The 25,329-nt window shown below is 39.3% G+C and overlaps 2 protein-coding genes across 2 annotated transcripts; one reads left to right on the top strand and one right to left on the bottom strand.

Moving 5' to 3' along the window:
• The first annotated feature begins 11 nt into the window (after positions 1–11).
• On the top strand, positions 12–4,703 carry SPCS1 (signal peptidase complex subunit 1). The gene is made up of 4 exons (XM_060765883.2): positions 12–248; positions 2,957–3,016; positions 3,656–3,742; positions 4,128–4,703. The coding sequence occupies exons 1-4, from the start codon at positions 27–29 to the stop codon at positions 4,248–4,250; spliced, it is 492 nt and encodes a 163-aa protein (XP_060621866.1). The 5' UTR covers positions 12–26; the 3' UTR covers positions 4,251–4,703.
• A 554-nt stretch (positions 4,704–5,257) lies between these two features.
• Positions 5,258–21,731, bottom strand: NEK4 (NIMA related kinase 4). The gene is made up of 15 exons (XM_060765878.2): positions 21,555–21,731; positions 19,343–19,609; positions 18,647–18,844; positions 18,325–18,432; positions 17,205–17,359; positions 16,555–16,684; positions 13,470–13,886; positions 12,326–12,481; positions 11,836–11,967; positions 10,825–10,891; positions 10,301–10,401; positions 9,510–9,598; positions 7,171–7,364; positions 6,458–6,591; positions 5,258–5,565 (listed from the first exon to the last, which is right to left on the bottom strand). The coding sequence occupies exons 1-15, from the start codon at positions 21,645–21,647 to the stop codon at positions 5,473–5,475; spliced, it is 2,334 nt and encodes a 777-aa protein (XP_060621861.2). The 5' UTR covers positions 21,648–21,731; the 3' UTR covers positions 5,258–5,472.
• Between the last annotated feature and the right edge of the window lie 3,598 nt (positions 21,732–25,329).

Here is a 25,329-nt window from a genome sequence, read left to right as displayed (position 1 = left end):
GGCCCCGCCCCGGAAGTTCAAACGCGATGAGTAAACTGCCGCTTCCGGCGAGCTTATTCCTGCCCGCCCTTAGGAGCCGGACCGCCTGCGCGAGAGAGCCGGAAGTTCCTCCGCCGTGCGATCTCGCCGCTTCCTTCTCGGACGCCAACTCGCAGGGAGAGCCTCTGCCTCGGCCCGTGTGCAAGGCCGAGGAGCCTCCGAAGTGGGGCGCCATGTTTCACGTATTCCCCTCCATCCCCACGCAGATGGTAAGGCTCCGCACTGTAGAAGGGGCACTGTATAGAACCAAAGTGGTTCCAAACTGGATTAATTCTACAGTGTAGATGAGGCACGGGCAAACCTAGGCCTTTCGGGTGTTTTGGACTCCAACTCCCACCATTCCTAACAGCCTCAGGCCCCTTCCTTTTCCCCCTCAGCCGCTTAAGCGGCTGAGGGGGAAAAGGAAAGGGCCTGAGGCTGTTAGGAATGGTGGGAGTTGGAGTCCAAAACACCCGAAAGGCCTAAGTCTTCCCATGCCTGGTGTAGACACACTCCTAGTCTGTTTTAAGCCTTTCGTGCTTTTGTGGATTACAAACACGCAGAGCAAAACTGGACACAGAAAGTAATACATAGCCACTACTTTGAATTTAAACTTCTCAGCCATAAGTAATGCATCTAAAAGTAAGACTTTCATATGTAATATTGCGAGCTGAACACTTCTCTTTGTTTTCAGGACAGGACAAAGTGTTCAGGCATCTAAGCACTGGACCGGAAACTGCCTTTTTGTTTGTGGTTGTAAAGCAGACGTGGCCTAAGCAAAGCTGGTCCTGGTTGGTTGTTCATGTTCTGCAGCAGAGGTTGTCTCTAAAAGCAACATCCACGCGCAGATAATAATACTTTATTTTTATTGTGTTGTCGAAGGCTTTCATGGCCAGAATCACTGGGTTGCTGTGAGTTTTCTGGGCTGTATGGACATGTTCCAGAAGCATTCTTTCCTGACGTTTTGCTCACTTCTGTGGCAGGCATCTTCAGAGGTTGTGAGGTCTGTTGGAAACTAGACAATTGGGGTTTATATATCTCTGGAATGTCAAGGTAGGGAGAAAGAACTCTTGTCTGTTTGAGGAAAATGTAAATGTTGCAATTGGGCACTTTGATTAGCATTGAATAGCCTTTCAGCTTCAAGGTTTGCTGCTTACTGCCTGGGGGAATCCTTTCTTGGGAGCTGTTAGCAGGCCCTGATTGATTATTGTCTGGAATTCCTTTGTTTTCTGAGTGTTGTTTTTTATTTACTATCCTGATTTTAGTGTTTTTTAATGCCACTAGCCAGATTTTGTTCATTTTCATGATTTCTCCTTTCCGTTGAAATTCTCCACTTGCTTGTGGCTTCTCTGTGTAGCCTGACATGGTGGTTGTTAAGAGTGGTCCAGCATTTCTGTGTTCTCAAATAATATGCTGTGTTCAGGTTGTCCCACCCTGAACATTCCACAAATACATAAACCCCAATTGCCTAGTTTCTAACAAACCTCACAATCTCTGGGGATGCCTGCCATAGATGCAGGTGAAACATCAGGAAAGAATGCTTCTGGAGCATGGCCATACAGCCTGGAAAACTCATAACAACCCACTTTATTTTTAACCCATCCTCCCTCCTCAGAGGGACTCAGAGCAACTTCCAAAACCAAAAATGGCAAACATTCATTGCCACATACAACGACAAAATAAAGATAAAGTAAAAACAAACAGTTAAAAATGAACAATTAAAAATAAGCCAATAAAACAACCTGGGATAAAACCTGTAATCAAGTTACCTCAAAGATAACAATAATCAGATAAAATCTGTATAAAAATATAAAAGTATACAAATTGGTTATTCCATGCGAAGTGGTGTAAATCTTCCCACCACCACCACCACCATGGTCTCCAATTTTGTTCAAATTTTAGCTGTAGTGCTAGTTCTGTGTTAAACTAAGTTTCCCAAAATTTGAGGCCTCTGCTATAGTTGCTGATCTAGACCCCCTTATCTGAATGGTAGCCAGTCAGCATGTGCACAACATTTAACAAAATGTAATTTTTGGGTTCTAATAAAATTGAAACTAAATGTATAAGAATGGCTAGTCAATAGAAATCCTGTAGTTTTTTTTTTTTTGCTGATTCCAGTGAAATTAATTTTAAAATGATGGATGCAAAATCCAGTCAAACAAGTTTACTCAAAATGTGCATGAAAATGTGTCGTGACTCATTGTGACAAATTTTGACCAATATTCAGACTGCAACAATTTCCATGCAAAGGAAGATATAGACTTGAAAATTTGACCAAGCATTATGCTTATGCTGGACACAATACTGCCAGATTTGCAATTATCCAGCCTCTATAGCTACCCTATAGGATCTCTTCAAATTTGGCACTGTCATCACATACGGTTAAATCAAAGTTCAAAGCCTTTTTTTAAAAAAGTCTACCTGAATATGCTTGTGAATTCTCCTACCATAAAGGGCAGAACCACCATATTGTGTTCTTTGTTGTATAAAAACACTTAACAAATTACTGTCAAAACCTGCTAGAATTAGGTTAACACTATTTTTAGGCAACATCCACAACTTGCTGATCCTAAAAATGTCACAAAAGAATCAGCAGTAATCTAATTGGATTCCTCCTCCAGCCACTGCTTCTTGACCATAGTGTCCGATGAGAGGCAGTTGGGGCAGAGTAGTACCAATAGCTGCACACTAAGGACTCAGCAAGGTCCTGGGACTGGCACTGAACTGGATTGGCAACACTCTGGGGCATCTGGCAGCAAACCTGATTCCCCATTTCTATTGATATCTTTACCTTTTCTTTTACATTGGATAGAAATATATGTTCTTGATATGCTTTGTCCATGTAAAACTACTCAATTTGGATTTAAATGAATTTCCAAACTGCCATGTTATTCTTCATAGTAGTTGTGTATACATATCTTTTCTTCTTCTTTCACAGGACTATAAAGGCCAGAAATTAGCAGAGCAGATTTTTCAGGGAATAATTCTTTTCTCTGCTGTAAGTATAATGAAATGAAAATGTGATCTTTGCAAAAGTAATCTAAGATGAATGTCATTGGTTAAGCTTATTCCTTTAAAGTTTGTATGGTTCCAGTTTCAGTGACTGAAATTCAGCTTATATGTTGTTTCTTTGAATGGATGGGAGTCCTCTGGATGTGGCAGAGGAACAATCCAGAGTTGTGTGAGTAGGGTCTCCTTCTGCCAGTTTCAGAGACAGGAGATAGTTATTGGTCATTTTAACTGTTCTCTCCCTTCTCCTTTCCTTTTTAAAAAACCTTATCTTGTTAATCAGAAAAAAAACCTTTTCAGAGACTCCCCCTTCCATGTTTATTATGACTTTCTTTTAACATAGCATTATGCTTTTCCTGTTAACTTCTTCTCAGTTCATTATGTGAATGGAAGCCCTTCTGTTCTCGGAAGTGGCATTTTGGATTCAATGCATGCCTATATTGCAGTGTCCCTGGAGCCATGGGGTCTAAAGGTATCAATAAATTATGTGTTAAAGCTCAATACTATCGTGTTGAATCAGCCCTAACCTAATTGAGTTTATATGTAATGCAGTGCCTTTTACATTCTTTTACGCTTTGTTTGGACAGTGGCCTGGGATTTCCTTTTATATATTTTACTTTTCTTGTAGGTAATTGGCTTTATTTATGGATACATCACTGAACAGTTTGGCTGGACAGTTTACATAGTAATGGGTGGATTTGCTGTATCATGTCTGGTAAGAACAGTACTTTCTATAGCAAACAATATATGCAATGTAATCCAAACAATGAGTTCTGTGAAAGCTGCAGTAGATTGCAGTTGTAATATAGACAACACATTCTACAAAAAGAGGATAATAGAAAGGCACATTACCAAGTGCCACAATTCATATTTGAACCTTTATCTTCTGCCTTTATCTTTCTATTTTAGTCTTTATAGTTCTGTACTTATCATTATCTTTCTCTGTACATATTTGAAATAATTTCAGTATAAACACTGAAAACTCTGCCTAGTTTTAATGGGTTTGCATGAATTGTTAATGTTGATGTTCAGCAAAACTGTGTCCTTTACAAAAATCTTATCAAGGAACAGTTATGAATTTTCTTGGAAATCTTTTACAGCTCACACTCCCTCCATGGCCCATTTACCGTCGCAATCCTCTGAAGTGGCTCCCTGTTCAGGAAGTGGCAACAGATGAGAAGAAGCCAGCAGACAGAAAAGTAAAAAGGCACCCTAAAAACTGAAAACTGGCATATCATGTATCATTTTCTGCCATTAAATTTGATCTAAAATGTAATGCTTCTGTTTTTTTAATTTGGTTTCCTATGGTATGGTTTTATTTGTTTGTTTTTTTAATTTAATTTCCTATCAGTATTCAGAAATTGGCTCTGTACAGAACAAGTTGCAAAATGTAAACCTAGCAAGAGCGCCACTGCTATCTGATGGTTTAAATTCTGGATCTTGTCCACTAAAGAATGAGAATGTAATACACATGAACAGTTTTGCCATATCGGCTCTAAAGGACAAGATATTTCCTCTGAAAATCTCATGCAAACAGGAATAAATAAGCAAGATTCTGCAACAAGTTGAGAAGTCTACAACAATTAAGTCTACTAAAGCAGCTGAAGATCTTGTGTATTCTTACAAGAAATTAAAAGTCTATCTTGCTATATCCTCAATAAAGCCTATAAAAAGCTGCAGAGTATTAACAGTGTTTATTGTGCTGTATACACAAGGTGTATTGCCTTTCCTATCACTATTTTGAAGTGTTACTTGAAAATGCATTGTTTATTAAACATGAAAACCAAAAACTTTTCTTTTTTAAAAAAATCATTAGAATAATGCACATAAATGATTGCAGATCCAGGAGTTAGGTGATTGTGTTAAATTCAATTTCATGGCAGTGGTAGTAATTAAGTTTATTTAATCTTTGTATAAAGAACTGATTCCCATTGTAGCTGTTTGAACTCTAAGATGCTATAGCACCAGAATGTATAAGATCTACTCTGTTTTTGGGTATTTTGACATTTTTCCTCCTTTTATTACCACATTTGCATAGAACTTAGCGATTACCCTACTTGTAGTGGCAGGCTTGTAGTTGGGTTGCAATTCTCCATCCGGTTCACTATACAAATCAGTAAGATGTAGTGGAATTAGTTGTTTGTGACTGTGTGCAAGATTGCAATCTTAATAAAGGTTTGAGATTTAAAGAAACAATGTAAGACAGAAGAAAATGAAACAGTTACAGAAAGGCTATCTATAACTTGTATTTAAAAACCCAAATATAATTTTAACGTATACATTGTCATTTATAAACAAAATAACATCTACATTTTTTTTAAAAAAAAAAAACTGTACAGCAAGAACTACCCCAGGTATCAATGTCTATAAACAGTCAAGTCAGCTACAAATAAAGGAACAACGTTTAGTTCTTTCCTTCAAGGAGTGACTCTAATGAGGTATATCTTAAAGCTTCACATTTTCTTCCAAGAACTTTAAATGACGGGCCTTCATGCTGTAAGAAGGGTACTTGTCTCCCATGATCTCCCGCAGTTTTAGCTGTTAAAAATATTTTTGAAGATCAGATACCTTGTAATTCAAGACATAACTTCTAGCAAGTGAATCAATTAGAGCAAAAACAAGCCTGGTAGTGGAATGATCTCACAGTGAAGCAGGACCCTCTTCTCCCTTGTCTGCTCTGCTCTGCATAGTTCATGAATCCTCTGGAGCAGATTTGGAGGAAATAAGGGAGGCTGGGAGGAGAAAGGTCAACTGCACAAGTGACTATTGGCCATAAACTACAATTACACATAAACACATATAAAACCATTGAACCTCAATAGATTTAAATATGTCTGATTTTGAAGTTGATCAGACCATTAAGATAGAATATCCCAAAACCAGCCTGTACGTATTTCTCAAACACACAGTTAGAATTACAGCAATTCTTCAATATGGCTGTGACTTCAGAGTTAAGCGTTCTCAGGATTAATCAAAAAGAGTACATAGCATAATATAATTTTAAATATTGGTTCTAATCCAAAGTGCAAGGAAATAAGTATTTGAGAATTAAGAAAAAAATAGTTACCATATGACTAATTGCTCTATTTCAGTCAAGTGAACTAGGAGGAGCTTGCTTTAAAATTCTGAAGTGCATTATTTTTTCCACAATTAGTAAAGCTATCTGGAAACATGCAAGGAAGCTGGTGCTTGCTGAGTCTTAAGAAATTCCCAAACCGGATGTTCAAAAAATTGGCATCTGTTGTACTGAATCTCAAATTTCCTATCTTTCAGATACTACACTGCCTGTAATAAGGAGGGGGATGGGGATGGTATGACTTTTCAGGTGTTCAATAGCTGAACCTCCAGATGTTTGAAAATGCAGATTCCAGTCACATTATATAGCATTGTGAAGAAGAACTGCCAGATTGCGGAAGGAAGAACTACATACCTCTCTCTTACGTTCATCATCTTCCTCCAGGACATCAAACACCTTCTCTAGCAAAGTCACTCCAAGTCCTTGAACTACATCTGCTCTCAGAATTTCAACCAGTCTCCTAATCTTTTCAGGTCCAGACAGAACATCTAGGGGGTAAAAGTGTAATCATTGTTAAGATAATTTGAGCTCTTGTGTTTAGCTTTTCAGCAATTCAGATACATTATCTTGGTAAGAGTCATCATGGACCACTTCCCATTTCATTTTAGTTCTGATCAATATTTCTGCCAAGGGCATTTCTCGACTACATTTTGCAGACTGTAGTCTTAATTACCTAGTACTAATCACTTGCCTATGTCAAGCACTAGTATTATCACAAAATTAAGTTGGGGAGTTTGTTGTCTTGCTATTACATTTTTCATTTTAAAATAGTGAGAGGAGCAAGACTGCTTCTGTGCTTGAGAGACACACTGCCCTTCTCTTCCTTTAAAAAAAGAACAAGAGCTTAACAAGATCACTATCCTTACCCTTTAATGGCACAGAGCCAGGCCTGTACAACTGTGGCTTTCTAGGTATTTGAGACTCCAGCCCCCAGAAGCCCTAGCCAGCTTATCTAATGGTCAGGAATTCTGGGAGCTGAAGTCCAAAACACCCAGAGGGCCACAAGTTGTGTAGGTCTGGTACAAAGTCGTAACTTGGGTATCACTGCTTTGAAATATCACACATACCTGAAGGAAGTTCCTGAAATGGAAAATCATCTGGTTCTTCTGAAGCTTTACCATGTAAAATCAAGGTGTCCCGGTACTTTCTATTAACCCTAAATTGTGATTCTGGTATTGCAGATTGTGAACCATTCTCTTTATTATCCATTTTCAGTGTTTGCGTCATCAGTTGTACTAAGTCATTCATCTCATTTGTTTTTCTGCAAAGGAATAACATGATGGCTTAAATCTCACCCTTAGTTCATAATTTGATATTAATAAAGCAAATGATCTACTTAGCACGTAATATACAGAGCTCTATTAGCCTATGGCTTAGACCGTACTGTTTAGAAGAGCTTTCTCACTTCATCCTCCTGCTGTAGAATAAATACAAGGAACAAATAATCAAGCAAACTGGCTGCCACACAGTCATGTATGGAGGGACTGTCCTCTGAAGTGTTTCTGCAGAACTGGAGTTGGAAGAGGCAAAGATACATTACAGATTCTATGTACTGGGCCTAGGATTTTTGTAAAGTGAATGGAACCAATGAGACATTTATATAGGAAGACATATTATATTATTCTAAAATGGAGGGCTCCCAAACTGTCCATAGGGGTACCTAAGATGAAGTGGAAATAGAAAAAAAGTTGAGATGGCCAACAAAATGTGAAGGAGAGTGGTGAGCTAAAGATTTAATCAACGACTATAAATGAGTGTCCATTTTTTACAACAATGAGCACTCTTAGTGTCACTTTTTAATGACAATTTTAATTTCAAGAAGTTTTCTTTGTCTAGATTTTTTTTAGCCTTTTCCTTTACATAAACATCTCCAAGCCTGAGTTTGTGAACCCTCCAAATTCTAGGCTTTTGCCAAAGGAAAAAATATATCCTTTTAAAATCAGCTGCAAGCCCACTTTACTATTTAAAATACCAAACAAAAGGGCTTTTTCCATAGATATAGTTGATTTTTCTCATAGGTCGTTGTTGTTACTAATATTAATTAGCATTTTTGGCAGCTGCCTGCACCTGATGTAATCATGCTTACTTTTGCACACTTGTTTCTTTGTTCATAAACACTTCTATATACCCTATATACTTGAGTATAAGCCAAGTTTTTCAGCCTTTTTTTAGCCCAGCTTATGCTTGAGTCAAGGTTATTTATTATTTGACTATGATATTTTTATTACATTTATTATTTTACTCTCATTATTATTGGAAGGATACATAAGCACATTTATATTGAAGAATGTATTGTCGAAGACTTTCATGGCTGGAATCACTAGGTTCTTGTGGGTTTTTTCGGGCTATAGAGCCATGTTCTAGAGGCATTTCTCCTGACGTTTCGCCTGCATCTATGGCAAGCATCCTTAGAGGTAGTGAGGTCTGTTGGAATTAGGACAATGGGTTTATATATCTGTGGAATGGCTGGGGTGGGGCAAGGAGCTCTTCCCTGCTGCAGTTAGGTATGAATGTTTCAGCTGATCACCTTCATTAGCATTTGAGGGCCTGCCTGAGCCTGGGAAAATCTCTTGCTGGGAGGTGTTAATCTGTGCCTGATTGTTTCCTCTCTGTTGTTTTGCTGTTGTAATTTTAGAGTTTTTTAATACTGGTAGCCAGATTTTGTTCATTTTCATGGTCTCTTCCTTTCTGTTGAAATTGTCCACATGCTTGTGGATTTCAATGGCTTCTCTGTGTAGTCTGACATGGTGGTTGTTGGTGTGGTCCAGCATTTCTGTGTTCTCAAATAATATGCTGTGTCCAGGCTGGTTCATCAGGTGCTCTGCTATGGCTGACTTCTCTGGTTGAAGTAGTCTGCAGTGCCTTTCATGTTCCTTGATGCGTGTCTGGGCGCTGCGTTTGATGGTCCCTATGTAGACTTGTCCACAGCTGCATGGTATACGGTAGACTATTTAATCAGAGTTGGATTAAATTATCTATTTATGTAAATATTCCAAAACATTTAACCTACCGATGCCTCAATTAATGAATTTTTTATTTTGAAATTTACCAGTAGCTGCTGCATTTCCCACCATCAGCTTATATGTACTCGAGTCAATACGTTTCCCATTTTTTGTGGTAAAATTAGGTGCCTCAGTTTATATTCGGGGCAGCTTATACTCGAGTATATACAGTAATCCATGACTTGTTCCTCTGTATGTTAGAAAAATGGGTGTTTGTGGTAAATAACCATTGATCTAAGAGCATGTTTTTAAAATATAAAATTTTAAGAAAATGTAATTTTTTTTGTTGAAACTAGATATGGGCAGAATCTTTTAGTAGAGATTGAACCAGGATAAAATGATGTCATAACCAAGCTAGGAAGACATATAAATTCACTCCCATGACACAAGACAGGAATGTTTACCCTTCTTTACAATCTCCATCAGACCTCTCTGTAGAGCTGGTAGAAGAGCTTAGTTCATCTTCAGTAGAGCATTTAGATAAGGTCTTTTTCTGTTGAAGAAAACAACCAGGTACTTTCAACAGATGTAAATATAGATAAAATATAAGATGTAGCTCATCAGAACAGTTCTTGAACATAATTCAAATAAATAGTCATTTTTAGGCAATGCTGTTATTTTGTATTGAAGGGGCAGCCTACAAATTTGACCCAGTTATGGCTGCATTTTCAGAAAGCAGCATTTGGAAAATTCTTTTGAAAAATTCTGTTGAAACATGACAATACAAAAGGTTTCTTATGTGCATAGATACACATTTTAATTCCGTAATGTGTATGTGACTTCAAGTCACCTGTAGATTTTTGGGAATCCATGCATTTCATAGTTTTATTAGGTTTTGCCAGTACCTTCCTTTGAAATATGGTCAATAGCACCTGGTATTAACTGGCAGTCTCTCATACAGTACTATTCCTGCTTAGCTTCCAAGGTCAGACACAATGTGGTGCCTTTAGGGTATTTAAGCCTACCAGCACAATACTAACCAGTGGACTTTTCTCCTTTAGTTCCCTTGAATCATATTTTTTATCTGCAGATTCTATAGAACTGCCTCAAGTCACATTTACATACCTCAGCATAGTGCCAGTATTTTTGCACAAGTTTTTTCTATCATTGAGACAAAGGCAGCTAATTCCACGTTTACTTTTTGCAACAATAAAAGTTGCTTGCTTTCACAAGTTTCAAACATTATTTTGCATACCTTGGATTCTAACGGAATTTGAGCCATATGATCATGACAATCTTCCTGTGAAGATTTTGTTTCTATTGATATACTGTGAGATGCTCGTCTGATAGGAAGACCTAGAAAGGAATAAATTAAAAGTATGCATAATTTATTCTCATTTTGCCTATTCAAACATATTATCACACCAGTATCAAGCTATCTGAAAAATCTTGACTAATCCGGCCAACTCTGGGCACCACTACTTCTCCAGCCAGGCATTTAATAAGGTCAGAAATGGTGTCAGAGCAGAGAGAACAAAGGGAACCAGTGCTTCTTTCAGGTTCTTCCAGGGTGGACTACACTCTTGACCTTAGATCCTCTACTCAGAGAAGGCAGTCGTTTCATTTTTGATAAGGCAGAATATTCACTGACCCATGGATAACTTGACCCTTTTTGGAGTTGAATTTTTGACTAAAATTCCTAGATTTATCCCTGAGTATATAGTGTATGAAGTAACACCATATATTAAGAAAAGAAGACGGGACAAATAAACCAGTTACCTGAAGGAAGTTTGTCTTCTTGGGATTGCTTTAGCCTTCTCCTCTCCCGTGCGGATAATGGACGATCCTTTAAAATAACATAAAGAAAGACAAAATAATAATAATAATAATAATAATAATAATAATAATAATAAATGAAATCCAGCATATATATCTCGTTTGCTGTGACATACTGTGTTTTTGTGTCAGTTAAATCATCATCATTACCATCATAATCATCATCATCTTTATTTCTAGACCGCCCTCTCTCCGCAGAGGAACTCAGGGCAGTTTACACACAGAAAGGCAAACATTCAATGTCTCAAAATGGGTATAAACACATCAAAATAATACAGGGTAATGTAAAGTAAACTACATCAAAGGCATTAAACATTGAAATAAAATAAAATAAAAATAAAAATAAAAGCAAATCAAAATAAAATTAAATAAAAACAAGGACAATCCCCTAAGACATAAAACTAAAACATAAGTTAACTTTTCAATGTGTACCCTAAAAGCAAGTTAAAAGACATTACAGTAAAAATGGTTACAATGGTGCTTCGTTTAAGATGTCTCATAACAGCCATATAATACATGTCGGTTAGCCAGCATTGTAAGTGTCCTAGTCCTCCTCCTCTCCATACGCTAAAGTGCATAGGTGCGTTTTTAGAAGACTCACAAAGGAGAGGAGGGTGGGAGTTGTTTTTATTTCTTTAGGGAAGGTGTTCCGAGACAATATCAGCAATAAAGCCTGTGGCTTTGTAATCTGTCATATTTAGCCAGAAGGTACTTTATACAAGGGCACATGACCAAAACTAAAAACTTTCCAAGATTCTTAATAACTCACTACTTTTCTTTCTGCTGACAAGCAAAAAGGCTCACAATGCATACCACTACCAGATATCAACTGAAAAAATAAAGCCAAACCCGTAATAAGCAAATCTACAAAGCTTTGCTAACACAAGTCAAGCAATCAAGAAACTTCAAAGAAGCAGAACAGATGATTAAACTCTAAAGATGTCCAGAACAAACCTTAGTAGCAACTGCTCCATCAATGCTTTTTGATCTGTTTATAGGTCTTGCAACTGAAGCATTCTGCTTGTCTGCATTGTTTTCTCTTTTCTTTGAATTCACCTTAGGAGGAGAAGGCAGTCTTCGAGGATTCTTAAAGGAAGAAATCAAACTTTTGTTAAAAGATTGCTTCTTCTGTCAAAAAGCTACCTTTAAGTTTCCTTCAATGCTAGATGTAAGGATTTCTTAGTCCCTATTGTTACACAAATAAAGAGCTATTTGAGCTCCATGTTGAATATATTATAAGAAATACATTAAGAATCATCTTCTATTATCAATGCAAATCAACCAAGTGTTTAGGCAACTTTACTATAACATCTCTTTTTTCCTTTGAAAGAGCAACATATTTGGAGCAACATGTACATGCTTTTAAAACACAAGATGAAACCAGGTGTAAAATACCATATATGCAGTTACTGCAAATAAAAGAAAAATATTAAAATATTTTTACATTATCTGAACAGGCCTCGAACTGCTCTCTTTTTTTCTGCCATTCCTGCCGAGACAGGGAAGGTTCATGAACTGATCCTTGAGGTTGAAAACAAGGAGTGCTTTCCTTCTGAATTATATCTTGAGCTTTGTCTGGATTTTCACAGGATCTTTCATCCTAGAATAAATACAACACAGTGTTTGGATACAATGCTTCCAGACTAAATGTACGGCTTCCAGATTCCACATCAAGAAAGATTCTACCCTGGAAGGAGTGGTTCAGGGAGCTGGGTATGTTTAGCTTGGAGAAGAAAAGGTTAAGACACAATAGCTATGTTTAAATCTGTAGTCTATTCTATACGATTCTATGAATTTATACATTATCAAATGTTCGTAATGATCACTCCTTATCATTGTCATAAACAAGACTATGCATTATGCAGTCAACAGCCTATAACAAAATCATGTTCAACTTGAAACTCTTTCAAAATACAATGTAAAAAAAATCTGAAGTTCCTCTCAACTACTTATAGCGCCCAAGATTTGAACAAAGAATTTTCTGATTTATAGGCCACGAAATGGCCATGTCACCTATGCAACAATTCATAATGCTACACAAACCATACAGTATATATATATATACACACACACATACACACACAAATCACCACCAATGTAAGTATTATATACAATGTATAAAGACATGATTAACCCCTATATGATTTATATCACTATAGTTTTAAATTAAATGTATTAAATTAGCTAATTTTTGTAAAATGTAGGAAAAACATTTGGCTAACAAAAGCAGCTTTCATAGATAATTTGTTACTTAACATTAAAAATGAGACTAAATTAGGGAATGTATATTCCTCTAGATAGCATTTAATAGCTCTGTAGATTATAGCCAAAAACATTACATAATTACTGAGGCAAGTAAGTATTTTGGCAGGGGGTTGGCCTGGATGGCCCACAAGGTCTCTTCCAACTCTATGATTCTATGATTTTTGGACAGCAGGTATATAAGAAAACAATTGCTAGAACTACTGTAACCAAAAGAAAACTTAAAATACCACAATTAGCGAATCTCAAGAATACATTTGTGTCCCCCTTTACGTTTTTAGGTGCAAGTATGTTTCTAGTTCAAGATTTAGTAAGAAAATATTTACTCCATCATTTGTGTTTTGGGCTTTGGAAACAGGCTGCAGAAGTTTCACAGTGTCATCTTCCTCATCTGCGACAACATCCACCGTTTCCTTGTTGCCTACATTTTCCAATGTAAGACACGGCTTTCTGTCCTTCTGCAACTGTTCTTCCTTTGAGTGTGGATCAGTTATTGCAGTTTCACACTCTGTTTTAGCGGAAGGGTTTGAATGGCTGGATTCTTTCTCCTCCATTGAATGTTCGCTTTTACAGTTCTTTTTTTCCACTGGAATTATAATTATGTCCACTTTGCTCATGGTTGCTATAGATACATCTGTATTGTTCAAACCATTTTTGCTTCCACTTTTTTCAGGTTCAGGAGCCAGTTTTTCTGAAGAAGAAACTTCAAAGGTTTTATTATTGATTACATGTTTCTCTTCATTCTGTAATGTAGAAAACACATACACAAGAACTAGTCCAATGATTCCATCAACAACTTTATTTTCAACGTAAGCACAAGATATCTTATATCAGCCAAATATGCCATACATTGACAAAAAAGCTCCCCTGAAAACCTGGGTCGACTTGTACACAGATAAATACTGGAATAGGAACCCAGCAAAACAAAAAGCTCCCACCACATTATTACTTCCTTGCCCAAACTGGAAAAAGAAAGACAGGTCACTCTCCTTTCCTACTTTTTTTTTTTTTTTTTTTTGGAGAACTGAAATACACAGGCAGTCCCACAGTTACAAACAAGATAGATTCTGCAGATTTGCTGCATTTGTTTGTAAGTTGAAACAGGTACAGCCTATATATATATATATATATATATATATACACACACACACACACACACACACACGGTCTGTGCAATACTTAGTTTGTGCCTTGGTTGTCATATCTATTTCATAAAATTCGTACTAATGCGTGATATTGAGAAACGCAAGGGACGCATGCAAAAAAACCCCTAAAGATTAAAAACATGACATTTTAGAAGAGTCATGTAAGTCTCATAAGTGGCTCCAGGTCTTTGTTGCAAGTGCCGCTTCTCCCCTAAAAGGGCTGGGTTTGCTTCCCCCAAAAGGCCGTGATGAGGATGGTGAGGCCAGAATGTAGGGTGGGGAGGGAGGGATAGATGGATGCCTGGCTGGTTTGCTGGGCAAGGAAGAAGCCCCTCCGGCACATGACCAGCCCAGAGAGAGAGGCAAAAACCACACTAACGAGGCTTTAATGCAAGAAGTGAGGATAATTCTGAGAAATGTAGTTTAGGGCGGGGCTTTTTAAATTCGCTGGCACAGGTGTCCTTGCCTTCCCAAACTACATTTCCCAAAATTTCTCCTTGAGAGTTTTGGTGTTCATTCTCTAAAGCAGTGGTTCCCAACCTGTGATCTGTGGGCCAGCAGTGGTCCGCAAGAATGAAAATATGGTCCACGGCCTCACCATTGTTACACTGTTGCCTCAAAACCACACGGCAATGAGAACGACTAGTCTCAGGAAACCCTTTTATAGTGCCGAGGCAACAGGGATGTCAGGAGGGGAGAGGCTGACTACCCATGAAAGATTACTGCTACCACCTCAGTTCTAGATTATTAGATATGGTTTTCTATGGGTGAGCAGATGGCGACTACTGGATGGCATATGTTCTGTATCAGAAACTAGAGCTGATGTGATCTAGCCAATGTGATTTTCTGAATTAGCACACCAAATAACCAAACCAAATCTAAAGTTGACCAAAAACTGATTCATAACCCTTTTGGTACTAATGTTGGAGAGTGATCCCTGGTCAAGTGGTCCCTGGTCAAAAACAGGGATTTTGCTCTACAGGGATTTTGAGATAAAACAGGACTGTTGGGAATTGAATCAACCCTGTGAGGTAGGCATGGTTGAGAGGCAGTAACTCAACAAAGTTTACCTGGTAGGTTTCCTATTATTATTATTATTATTATTATTATTATTATTTCAAAAGCTGGATGGGCATCTGTTGAGAGTGCTTTGACTGTGCTTTTCCTGCATAGTAGAAGGGTGTTGGATTGGATGGCCCTTGGGGTCTTTCAGTGAAATAGTACCTGTAAGTTTATGTTGGTTAACATTCCCTAAAAATCAGTGGATGTGCAAATCTTTCTGAAACTTGGGGGAGAATGGTGCCCTGGTTATGTTGTATTATTGAAAACAGAAATTCAAGGAGACAGCTATTGTATTTTTTAAAATTTTCATAAAAACTTTTCATTATATCGTTATAGTTACAATATGGACCACTTACGATATTTTAGAAACACTTTAGAAATAATTCACCGCTGCCCCACCGCCTCCCTCCTGATTTAGTAATGAGTATTGAATTTTTTTTCATTGATTGTATTAGCTTCTCTCTCTCTCTCTTTATATATATATATAATTGGATAACATAGGAAAGGGTGGACTGTTTTTCTGTCTTCTCAACAAAGGGAGACATTGAACACCCAGCTGTAGGAAGCTCTTGATCATGTGTACCACGTTCTTATGTGTGAGAACAAATGGAAGACAGGCTGACAACTCGATCTCTGCTCCTCATGCCTCCAATCATGTTGGGAATATTGACCAAACAAGCAGCTGACTGACCAGCCATCCTTCTTTTTGTTCTCACACATTAGAACACTCACCACCAAGAGGTGCATTGCTTCATGCAGCCAGGTTCCATGTGCTTCTCCTGCCCAAGGAAGTTTCCCATGGTGCCGCCACCACAGTTTTGTGCCCCTCTCCCATGCTTCTCTTACTCACCCAAGAAAGGAGTGTCTGATTTCTTTCTTAACCAACAAACACGAACTAGAGAGGGCAGCAAGCCCAGTGTGGTCAAGAAAGATGCTGCTACTCAACTGGATGCTGTACAATGTCCCATGACTCTTTGTCTCATGACTGGCAAAATGGAGAGGGAACGAAGATAGACTGGAGGAACTGGGCAATGGTCCTGCCTCTCTCCTTTTCTCATTTTCACACTGGGCCTGGGGTTTGCTATTATTTGCAATCTCACATATACTTGCAAAATCCAGGAATGTATTCCCCATGGATATAGGGGTTGTAATGGATACTTTATGGTCACTTATATTCTGACTACAGAGATAAAATATAAATTACCTCTTTAGCTTTTCTGGAAGGATCAATGGGAAGATTCTCGGCTATTTTATTTCCAATTTGCAATTCATCTTTCACTGCAGAAGCCTGAGGATTCTGTTGAGATATTTTCTTATGATTCTTTGATGTTTTCCTTCAGGATGAAAGCAACATTGAGATGTTTAAAGATTAAGAGGTTTTTGGGAACTATTGTTTTCTGTTAAAATTAGATTATCTTAGCTCCTCACCTTTTTTGTACAGATTTTTATTGCTATATATAAAGAAAAGGGAACATAAAATCTTCAAAAATCTACAATCAAAATACAAGTATTATTTCCCCTATCCCACCACCTCCCCATTCTCACCCATGAACCACCACCCATTACTTACAACTCCGCTCCATATGGAACTACTATCTAATAAAAATCTGTCCTTGTCATTACAACAATAAATCTCCCATTCAGCTATTTCAAAATCTATTTTTGTCTTCTTTTTTAAATACCAAAAAGCCAGTCTCCATTTTCTAGAGAATCACTTTTCTAGGAGAAAACAATGAAATCATCAATATGAACAACTGGACGTTATAATGGCTGATGAAACTCTATGAAGCTAAATACACCAAAATGACAATCAAGACTGTATAAATTATTATTGCTCATTTAAATGTGTCTTACGCCTTTGTAGCTTCCAAAAACAGAGAAATCTGGTGCTTGATGTATGGTTGCCTCAGTATGCTTCTCACACTGGGTCTCTCCTCTGGCTTTTTACTAAGCATTGTTCTTATGAGCTCTTTCAACTGAATGCTGTAATCTTTTGGCATTGGGGGAAGCTGTTAAAAGAAAAAAAATGGATCTAAAATTGGAATTTAAGTGCCCATTTATGATAGTATTATTTATGCTCACAGAAGGCCTTGTGTTTCCCTTTCTGAAGGAACTATTTCTTCAGGGAGGGTGGTCAGATTCAGAAAAGCTCAAAAAGCATTGCTAGAACTGTATACAGCACACATCTGACTCTGGCATATTGATTAGATCAGAATTTAAGAGATCTAGGTTCAAGTCCTCATTTGTCTCATGTGGTCCATATCAAATTTGTGATCTCAACACTTTAGTCTTTTTTATTTGTTAACATGATACTTTCCTCTTCAAATATATTCCCTTCAAATGCAGTTAGTGCTCCATCAGTGCACCCCAACACACATGTTGAAAAACATATAAGATCGTAGGCATGGTGGTGTGAAGACTGCCATCTGGACACTGAAGAACTGAACCAGGCAGATTATCTTGTGCAGATTGGACTTTATATGTTCAGGACCTCATATGAGCATGCCATTCAGCCTGTATGTGACAGATGTAGCAAACTAGCTGATACAGCCTGAAGCATTTCCCTCACCTACTACACAGTCATTAGACTGGACATCATTTCAATGTAAAGCTACTCTTTATCAACTTCAATGAGGAAGATGACTTGATCAGTATTGTTCTTTGGAATATGGTAATGTTTTATTACAGCAACCTTGATCATATTTAATTTTGAAAAATTAACAATAAATTTAGCAGTCTCCCATAATACTCTAGCTCCACAGAAAACCCAGGTAGAGATGTGAATCTCAGGGCTGTGGCCAGGAGTTACATATGTACATTCTAGCAGCACACTGTTAGACAACAGAAAATTGTCTAACAGAGAAGAAAAGAAGTTGGTGGTTGTACATGTGAAGCTCAACATGTGTTCTCAGTCCCTAAGAAGTTTGGATTAGGGCCCAAAATTTGCCAAGCAAAAATTAAATAGAAAATTTACCTTCCCTTCAATAATTCGATAAACTAAGGAATTCATGTCTTTAGCATTAAAAGCGTGCTTCAATGTGACCAATTCATAGGCACAGCAGCCCAAAGCCCAAACATCAGACTGTAAAAACAAAAGCAAAGCAAACATTTTAAAATATGATTTGAAAAACCACAGAAAAGTCATGGCAGCGTCTGCAGCTAAAACTACAAGATTCTGGTCCTTGGAAGTTTCCCCAAGCATAGGAGAACCTCTGTTGTTATTACATGATATTATTTTGATTACATACAGATAAGCACACACTTTGAGACTGGATAGTATATAAAGAATACTTTACCTTGTAATTGTAAGGCTTGTTAGAGAACAACTCAGGACTCATATAGTATGGAGTGCCAATCAGAGTACTAGCCATGTCATACTGATTCTCCAGTACTCTAGCTATTCCCAGATCTCCCACTTTGATTATATTTGAACGAGTCAGGAAAACATTCTGAGTTTTGAGATCTCTGTGCAGAATATGCTTTTCATGCAAATACTGAAAAAGAAGATAATAGCATTTACAAATCTCTATCTCACAGAATTATTGCTTACGTAAAATGTTTTTTTCTCTCTCATTTAATTATATGGGATAATGAAGAAATCATCATCATGCACAACTGCACATCACCAAAACAGATATTTCACAAAGTAATAGTCACTATGTTGACAATATTCAACACTATGCACATTATTACTGCATATTGCATTTAAGGGAAGGATAGAACACATCAAATGAATCTGTCTAAATGGATCAGAACAATTTAAAGGCATTGGACAGACATTTGTTCAAGAGAACAGACTATACCCATTATCCATGTTGTTGATCTTGTGGAAAGTCATACATTTCTCTGCTAGATTATAATATCAGGACGATAAAGCATCAAAATTGCTAGGATTACAATCTAAAATTGTTTCCATCATGCCATAATTCTAGTAAATGATTTTAATTCAAAGACACAGGGCATTTTAAAGTAGAAGATGCAAGGTATGCTACCTGCAATGCCATAGCAATCTGAACAAACCACTCCACCACTTGACTTTCTGGCAAAAGTTGTCCCTTCTGTTCTTTCAGCTTGTGATACAGGTCTCCTCCTTCACAGAAGCCCATGACAATGTACAGGAAACCATCTTCACCTTCCCAGGACTCTCTGTAAGTGACTATATTAGGATGCTTCAGCTGAGACAGCAACTGGGCCTCTTGTTCTGCTGCTTTTCTCTCACGCCTTGATGCATGTTTAAGATTCAGCTTTTTGATAACATACTGGAGAGATATTAGGGGGAAAGCTCTGTAAGCAAAAAGTGATATTCAAGAAATCTAAAAATCAGGACACATGGTTATTCTGCAACAATGCAATTACAGTTGGCCCTCTATATCCATGGATTCAATATCCACAGCTTGAAAATATATATTTTTAAAACCACCAATCTTTGATTTTGCCACCTTATGTAATAGAAGCCATTTTCTATGCCATTATATATAGTATGAATTTGGTATCAATCGAGAGTGGTGGTGGTCCTGGAACCAAATCCAAGCAGATACCAAGAGCCCATTGTAATTCCAATGAAATATTTGTCTTCATTCTGGCCTCAATCTACAGAATTTTAGATTCATATAACATCACAGGTAACACAGTTTAAGTTAGTTGTGATTAATTATAGTTCATCTGATTTCAATACAACCTATGTAGCCTGCTGCAACAGCTTCTCCGGCTGCCAGTCTGTTTCTGGTCAGAATTCAAAGTGCTGGTTATGACCTTTATGTACTTTAATAGATTTGTTTAATTGTTTTATTGCTTTTAACCATGTGTTTTTAATATTTCTATGTTTAATTCTATTTTAATGTTTATCTGTATTAAGTTTTAATTCATACATTGTGATAGTTTTTAGTGGTAGTTGCTTTGAGTCTCCTCATAGTTAAGGTTGAGACTCTGTGGACTCAGATAACCCAGTTCAAAGCAGATATTGTGGGATTTTCTGCCTTGATGTTCTGGGAAAATGTTGACCATTTCCGCTACCTTGGCAGCCACCTCTCCACCAAAGTCAACATTGACACCGAAATACAACACCGCCTGAGCTCTGCGAGTGCAGCATTTTTCCGAATGAAGCAGAGAGTGTTTGAGGACCGGGACATCTGTAGGGATACCAAGGTGCTTGTCTATAAAGCTATTGTCCTCCCAACCCTGCTATATGCCTGCGAAATGTGGACTGTCTACAGACGTCACATGCAACTCCTGGAATGATTCCATCAGCGCTGCCTCCGGAAAATCCTGCAAATCTCTTGGGAAGACAAGCGGACAAACGTCAGTGTGCTGGAAGAAGCAAAGACCACCAGCATTGAAGCGATGGTCCTCCGCCATCAACTCCACTGGACCGGCCATGTTGTCCGGATGCCTGACCACCGTCTCCCAAAGCAGTTGCTCTACTCTGAACTTAAGAACTGAAAACGGAACGTTGGTGAGCAGGAAAAGAGATTTAAAGATGGGCTCAAAGCCAACCTTAAAATCTCTGGCATAGACACTGAGAACTGAGAAGCCCTTGCCCTTGAGCGCTCCAGCTGGAGGTCAGCTGTGACCAGCAGTGCTGCAGAATTCGAGGAGGCATGAGTGGAGGGTGAAAGAGAGAAACGTGCCAGGAGGAAGGCGCGTCAAGCCAACCCCGACAGGGACCGCCTTCCACCTGGAAACCAGTGCCCACACTGTGGGAGAAGATGCGGGTCAAGAATAGGGCTCCACAGCCACATACGGACCCACAAGGAAATCCATAATGGAAGACCATCTTACTCGTCCAACGAGGGATCGCCTAAGGAGGGTTGTATGGAAGGGCCCCCAGTCCACACTCAGATAATGTGGGATTTCCTGCCTTGATATTCTGGGATATAGGGCTGTGTGGAGGGGCCCTGGGATTTCAGCACTCAGAACAGCTAATTTCTTCTGGGATAAGGATTAAGATATTATACTCCATATTTGGTCCCCAAATTATACTGTTGGAGTTACCCAATACCATGTGATATCATGTGATAGGGTTTTCTGCCATCAGTATAGAGCAGGCATGGGCCAACTTCGGCCCTTCAGGGGAATGGAAGTCCAAAACCTCTGGAGGGTCGAAGTAGGCCCGTGCCTGCCGTAAAGGAAAGCCGGGGCGCGACGAGACTACGACAGGTGAGTCTTCCCCTCCTACAGCAGAAGACAAGAGAGAGGCCTGGCGACCTGCTTGTGGTCCCTGCGGTGCCTGACGAGGCTGACTTCGCCGTAGCTGCCCTTCCCGGCGGCCCTGAGGAAGGCGTACTCGCCCAGGGGCATCGCAAGCCGCCGCCGCCGCCGCCGCCCTCGGTCCCATAGAGATGGAGCACTGCCTCTCTGGGACCTTCCCTGCCTTCCAAACAGAGCCACCTGATCTATGGCTCCTCCCCTTCACGGTCGCCTGCGCAGCCATCTTGGGTGAGGGCAAGCTATTTCTCAGCATTGGCGGCGCCTATACACCGAGGCTGGTTCTCTTCTCGCCTGCGGCAGCCATTTTGCTTGTGGGCAGTCTTGAGAGACAGGCTCCCTCTAGAGCAAGACAGATGGCAAGCTGTTTAACCTCAGCGGACTGAAAGCCAAAACCAAGGTTACAACGACATCTGTTATAGAACTCCAGTATGCTGATGACAATGTCGTCTGTGTGTATTCAGAAGAAGACCTACAAGCCACTCTAAACACCTTCGCAGAAGCATACGAGAAGCTCAGAAGCTCGGCCTGTCATTGAAATTCGAGAAAACCAAAGTGCTGTTCCAGCAGTCACCTGCCAATCCCTCTCCAATGCCAGAAATACAGCTTAATGGTGTAACATTACACAATGTTGACCATTTCCACTACCTTGGCAGCCACCTTTCCACAAAAGTCAACATTCACACTGAAATACAACATCACCTGGGCTCTGAGAGTGCAGCATTTTTCTGAATGAAGCACAGAGTGTTTGAGGACCAGAACATTCGTAGGGATAATAAGGTGCTTGTTTATAAAGCTATTATCTTCCCAACCCTGCTATACGCCTGCGAGACATGGACAGTCTGCAGATGTCACATGCAACTCCTGGAATGATTCCATCAGTGTTGCCTCCAAAAAATCCTGCAAATCTCTTGGGAAGACAAGTGGACAAATGTCAATGTGCTAGAAGAAGTAAAGACCACCAGCACTGAAGCGATGATCCTCCGCCATCACCTCCACTGGACCGGCCACGTTGTCCGGATGCCCGACCACCGTCTCCCAAAGCAGTTGCTCTACTCCAAAATCAAGAACGGAAAACGGAATGTTGGTGGACAGGAAAAGAGATTTAAAGATGGGCTCAAAGCCAACCTTAAAAACTCTGGCATAGACACTGAGAACTGAGAAGCCCTTGCCCTTGACTGCTCCAACTGGAGGTCAGCTGTGACCAACAGTGCTGCAGAATTTGAAGAGGCACGAATGGAGGGCGAAAGAGAGACTTGCCAAGAGGAAGGCGCTTCAAGCCAACCCCAACTGGGACCGCCTTCCACCTGGAAACCAATGCCCTCATTGTGGGAGAACATGCAGATCAAGAAGAGGGCTCCACGGTCACCTACGGACCCGCCGCCAGTACACCGATCTTGGAAGACAATCCTACTCGGACAACGAGGGATCGCCTAAGTAAGTAAATAGAGCAGGCCTGAGCAAACTTAGGCCCTCCAAATGTTTTGGACTTCCGACTTCCACAATTCCTACCATTTGACACCGCTTTAACTGCCCTGGCTCAATGCCAGGATTTATAGTTTTATTAGGTCTTCAGCTTTTTCTTCCAGAGTTCTGATGTCTCAGCCAACTCCCAGGATCTGTTAAAGTGATCTCACACCACATTCTACAATGGATGCACCCTAAAGCTCCTTCTACACTGTTCTATTGCTTTTCTTTCCACACAGCCCTATGTCCCAGAATATCAAGGCAGAAAATCTCACAATATCCGCTTTGAACTTTTATCTGAGTCAACACTCAGATAATGTGGGATTTCCTGCCTTGGTATTCTGGGATATAGGGCTGTGTGGAAGGGCCCCCAGGATCTGATTCCAGGCTATCTGCTTAGCACTGGATTATGGGTCTCGACTGCCATATAATCTGGGATTAGCAGATATCCCTGGGATCAGATCCTGGGATATAAGGACAGTGTAAAAAGGACCTGAGGCTGGATCTACACTGCACTATATCCCAGGTTATCTGCTTTAAACTGGGTTATATGAGTCTATATCTCCAGATAATCTGGGATAAACAGACAATCTGGAATCAAATCCTGGGATATAGGGCAGTGTAGATCCAGCCTAAGGCCCCTTCTACACAGCAGGAAAAAAATCCACATTATCTCCTTTGAACTGGAATATATGGCAGTGTGGACTCATATAACCCAGTTCTAAGCAGGTATTGTGGGATTTTCTACCTTGATATTCTGGGTTATATGACTGTGTGCAAGGACCCTAAGATACGTACGAGGGTTGAATGAAAAGTAATGTCTTCACTTTCGTTACTTGGGTTTGGATGGGAATATTTTAATAAATCAAACGCAGAAATAATCCTTAGAATGTGCTCTTTAACTACCACTATTCACTTTTCCACATAATCACCAGACAATTGGATCAATTTCTGCCAACAATGAACAAGTTTTCTGAAGCTGTCACGGAAGAAGTCGAGCACTCTGTTTCCGCAACCCATCGTGCACAGATCTTCCAATAGCCAAGCAAAGCAATAATGTGACCCACACGTTCTTGTGAAAGGCCGATTATGCTTGAAATTTCGTCCTGAGTTATACAACAATCATCCCGAATCAATCTGTCAACCATTTGCTTGTGAAACTCGGTGGTTGCTGTCACATGAGACATCCAACTCTTTGTTTGTCATGCAAATCAGATGTTCCCACCTCAACATCTTTAAACTTACTCGCCCAACGACGCACAGTACTGACATCAACACAATCACCATAAACAGCTTGCATTCTCTGATGAATCTCCTTTGGGGTGACAGCTTCTGCTGTCAAGAATTCAATGACTGCACGTTGCTTAAGTCGCATTGACCGACTGTCTGCTCAGGGTTCCATACTTCACACTTTAACAACACAACCGTTGATTGCTAAGCCTTCCTGCCAAAATGGAACTGTAGAGGAGAGTCAAGCCAGTACCTTCCACATACCAGTATTGCCATCTGTTGGGGAGTTACAAAAGTAGAGGCATTAGTTTTCATTCAATCCTCGTAGAATTGAACAGTTTCTTGTAGAATACAAGCATTAGATATGAGACCACTAGAGGCCCTCAGGAGTCTTGCAATCAATGCAATAACTCAAGATCTGAGGAAGCACACTGCTGTATTAAAGTGCATGTGGTGTCAGCTGGGCAAGTGGTTTGAACTTTGAACAATGACCCCGAAAAACAAAGTTTAAATCCTGCACAGCCATACAAACCCACTGAGTGACCTTGGGCAGATCATAGCCTCAGAAAACCCAGTGATAGATTTACCTTAGGGGTTTTGTAAATTGCAAAAAAAAACTTGGACACACAACAAAACAACAACAAAGTACGGATAGAAAAAAAAACCCAGCTGTACTCACAGTCAATTTTTTCAGAAATGATTGGTCAAGGTTCATAGACTGAATCCCAATGACCAACAGAAAATACGGTGTTTTTTGATGGTTTGGCGACCCCTCTGACACCCCCTTCACGACCCCTCCCAGGTTGAGAAATGCCACCATAGTCCATTTGCATTTTAAGTGAATGTATTTTAAAATGATATATTTTGCACAAATTGCATTTCAAATGCCCACAAAATAACATTTCAAGTTAGCAAACAGACTTCAGGTCTTTGCTTGAAACTACATGATGCTCATATTAAAAAAGCAAACCTATTGAATTTATCACCCAACCTTATGTGTTGAACAGTGACATTTCCTTGATTTAATATTAACACAGATTCTAAGAATGCCTTGGACCAGAAGAAGATCAAATCAGTC

The sequence above is a fragment of the Anolis sagrei genome, chromosome 2 (genome assembly GCF_037176765.1).
Source record: "Anolis sagrei isolate rAnoSag1 chromosome 2, rAnoSag1.mat, whole genome shotgun sequence".
NCBI classification, from domain to species: domain Eukaryota; kingdom Metazoa; phylum Chordata; class Lepidosauria; order Squamata; family Dactyloidae; genus Anolis; species Anolis sagrei.
This window is presented reverse-complemented; position numbering and strand designations above follow the sequence as displayed.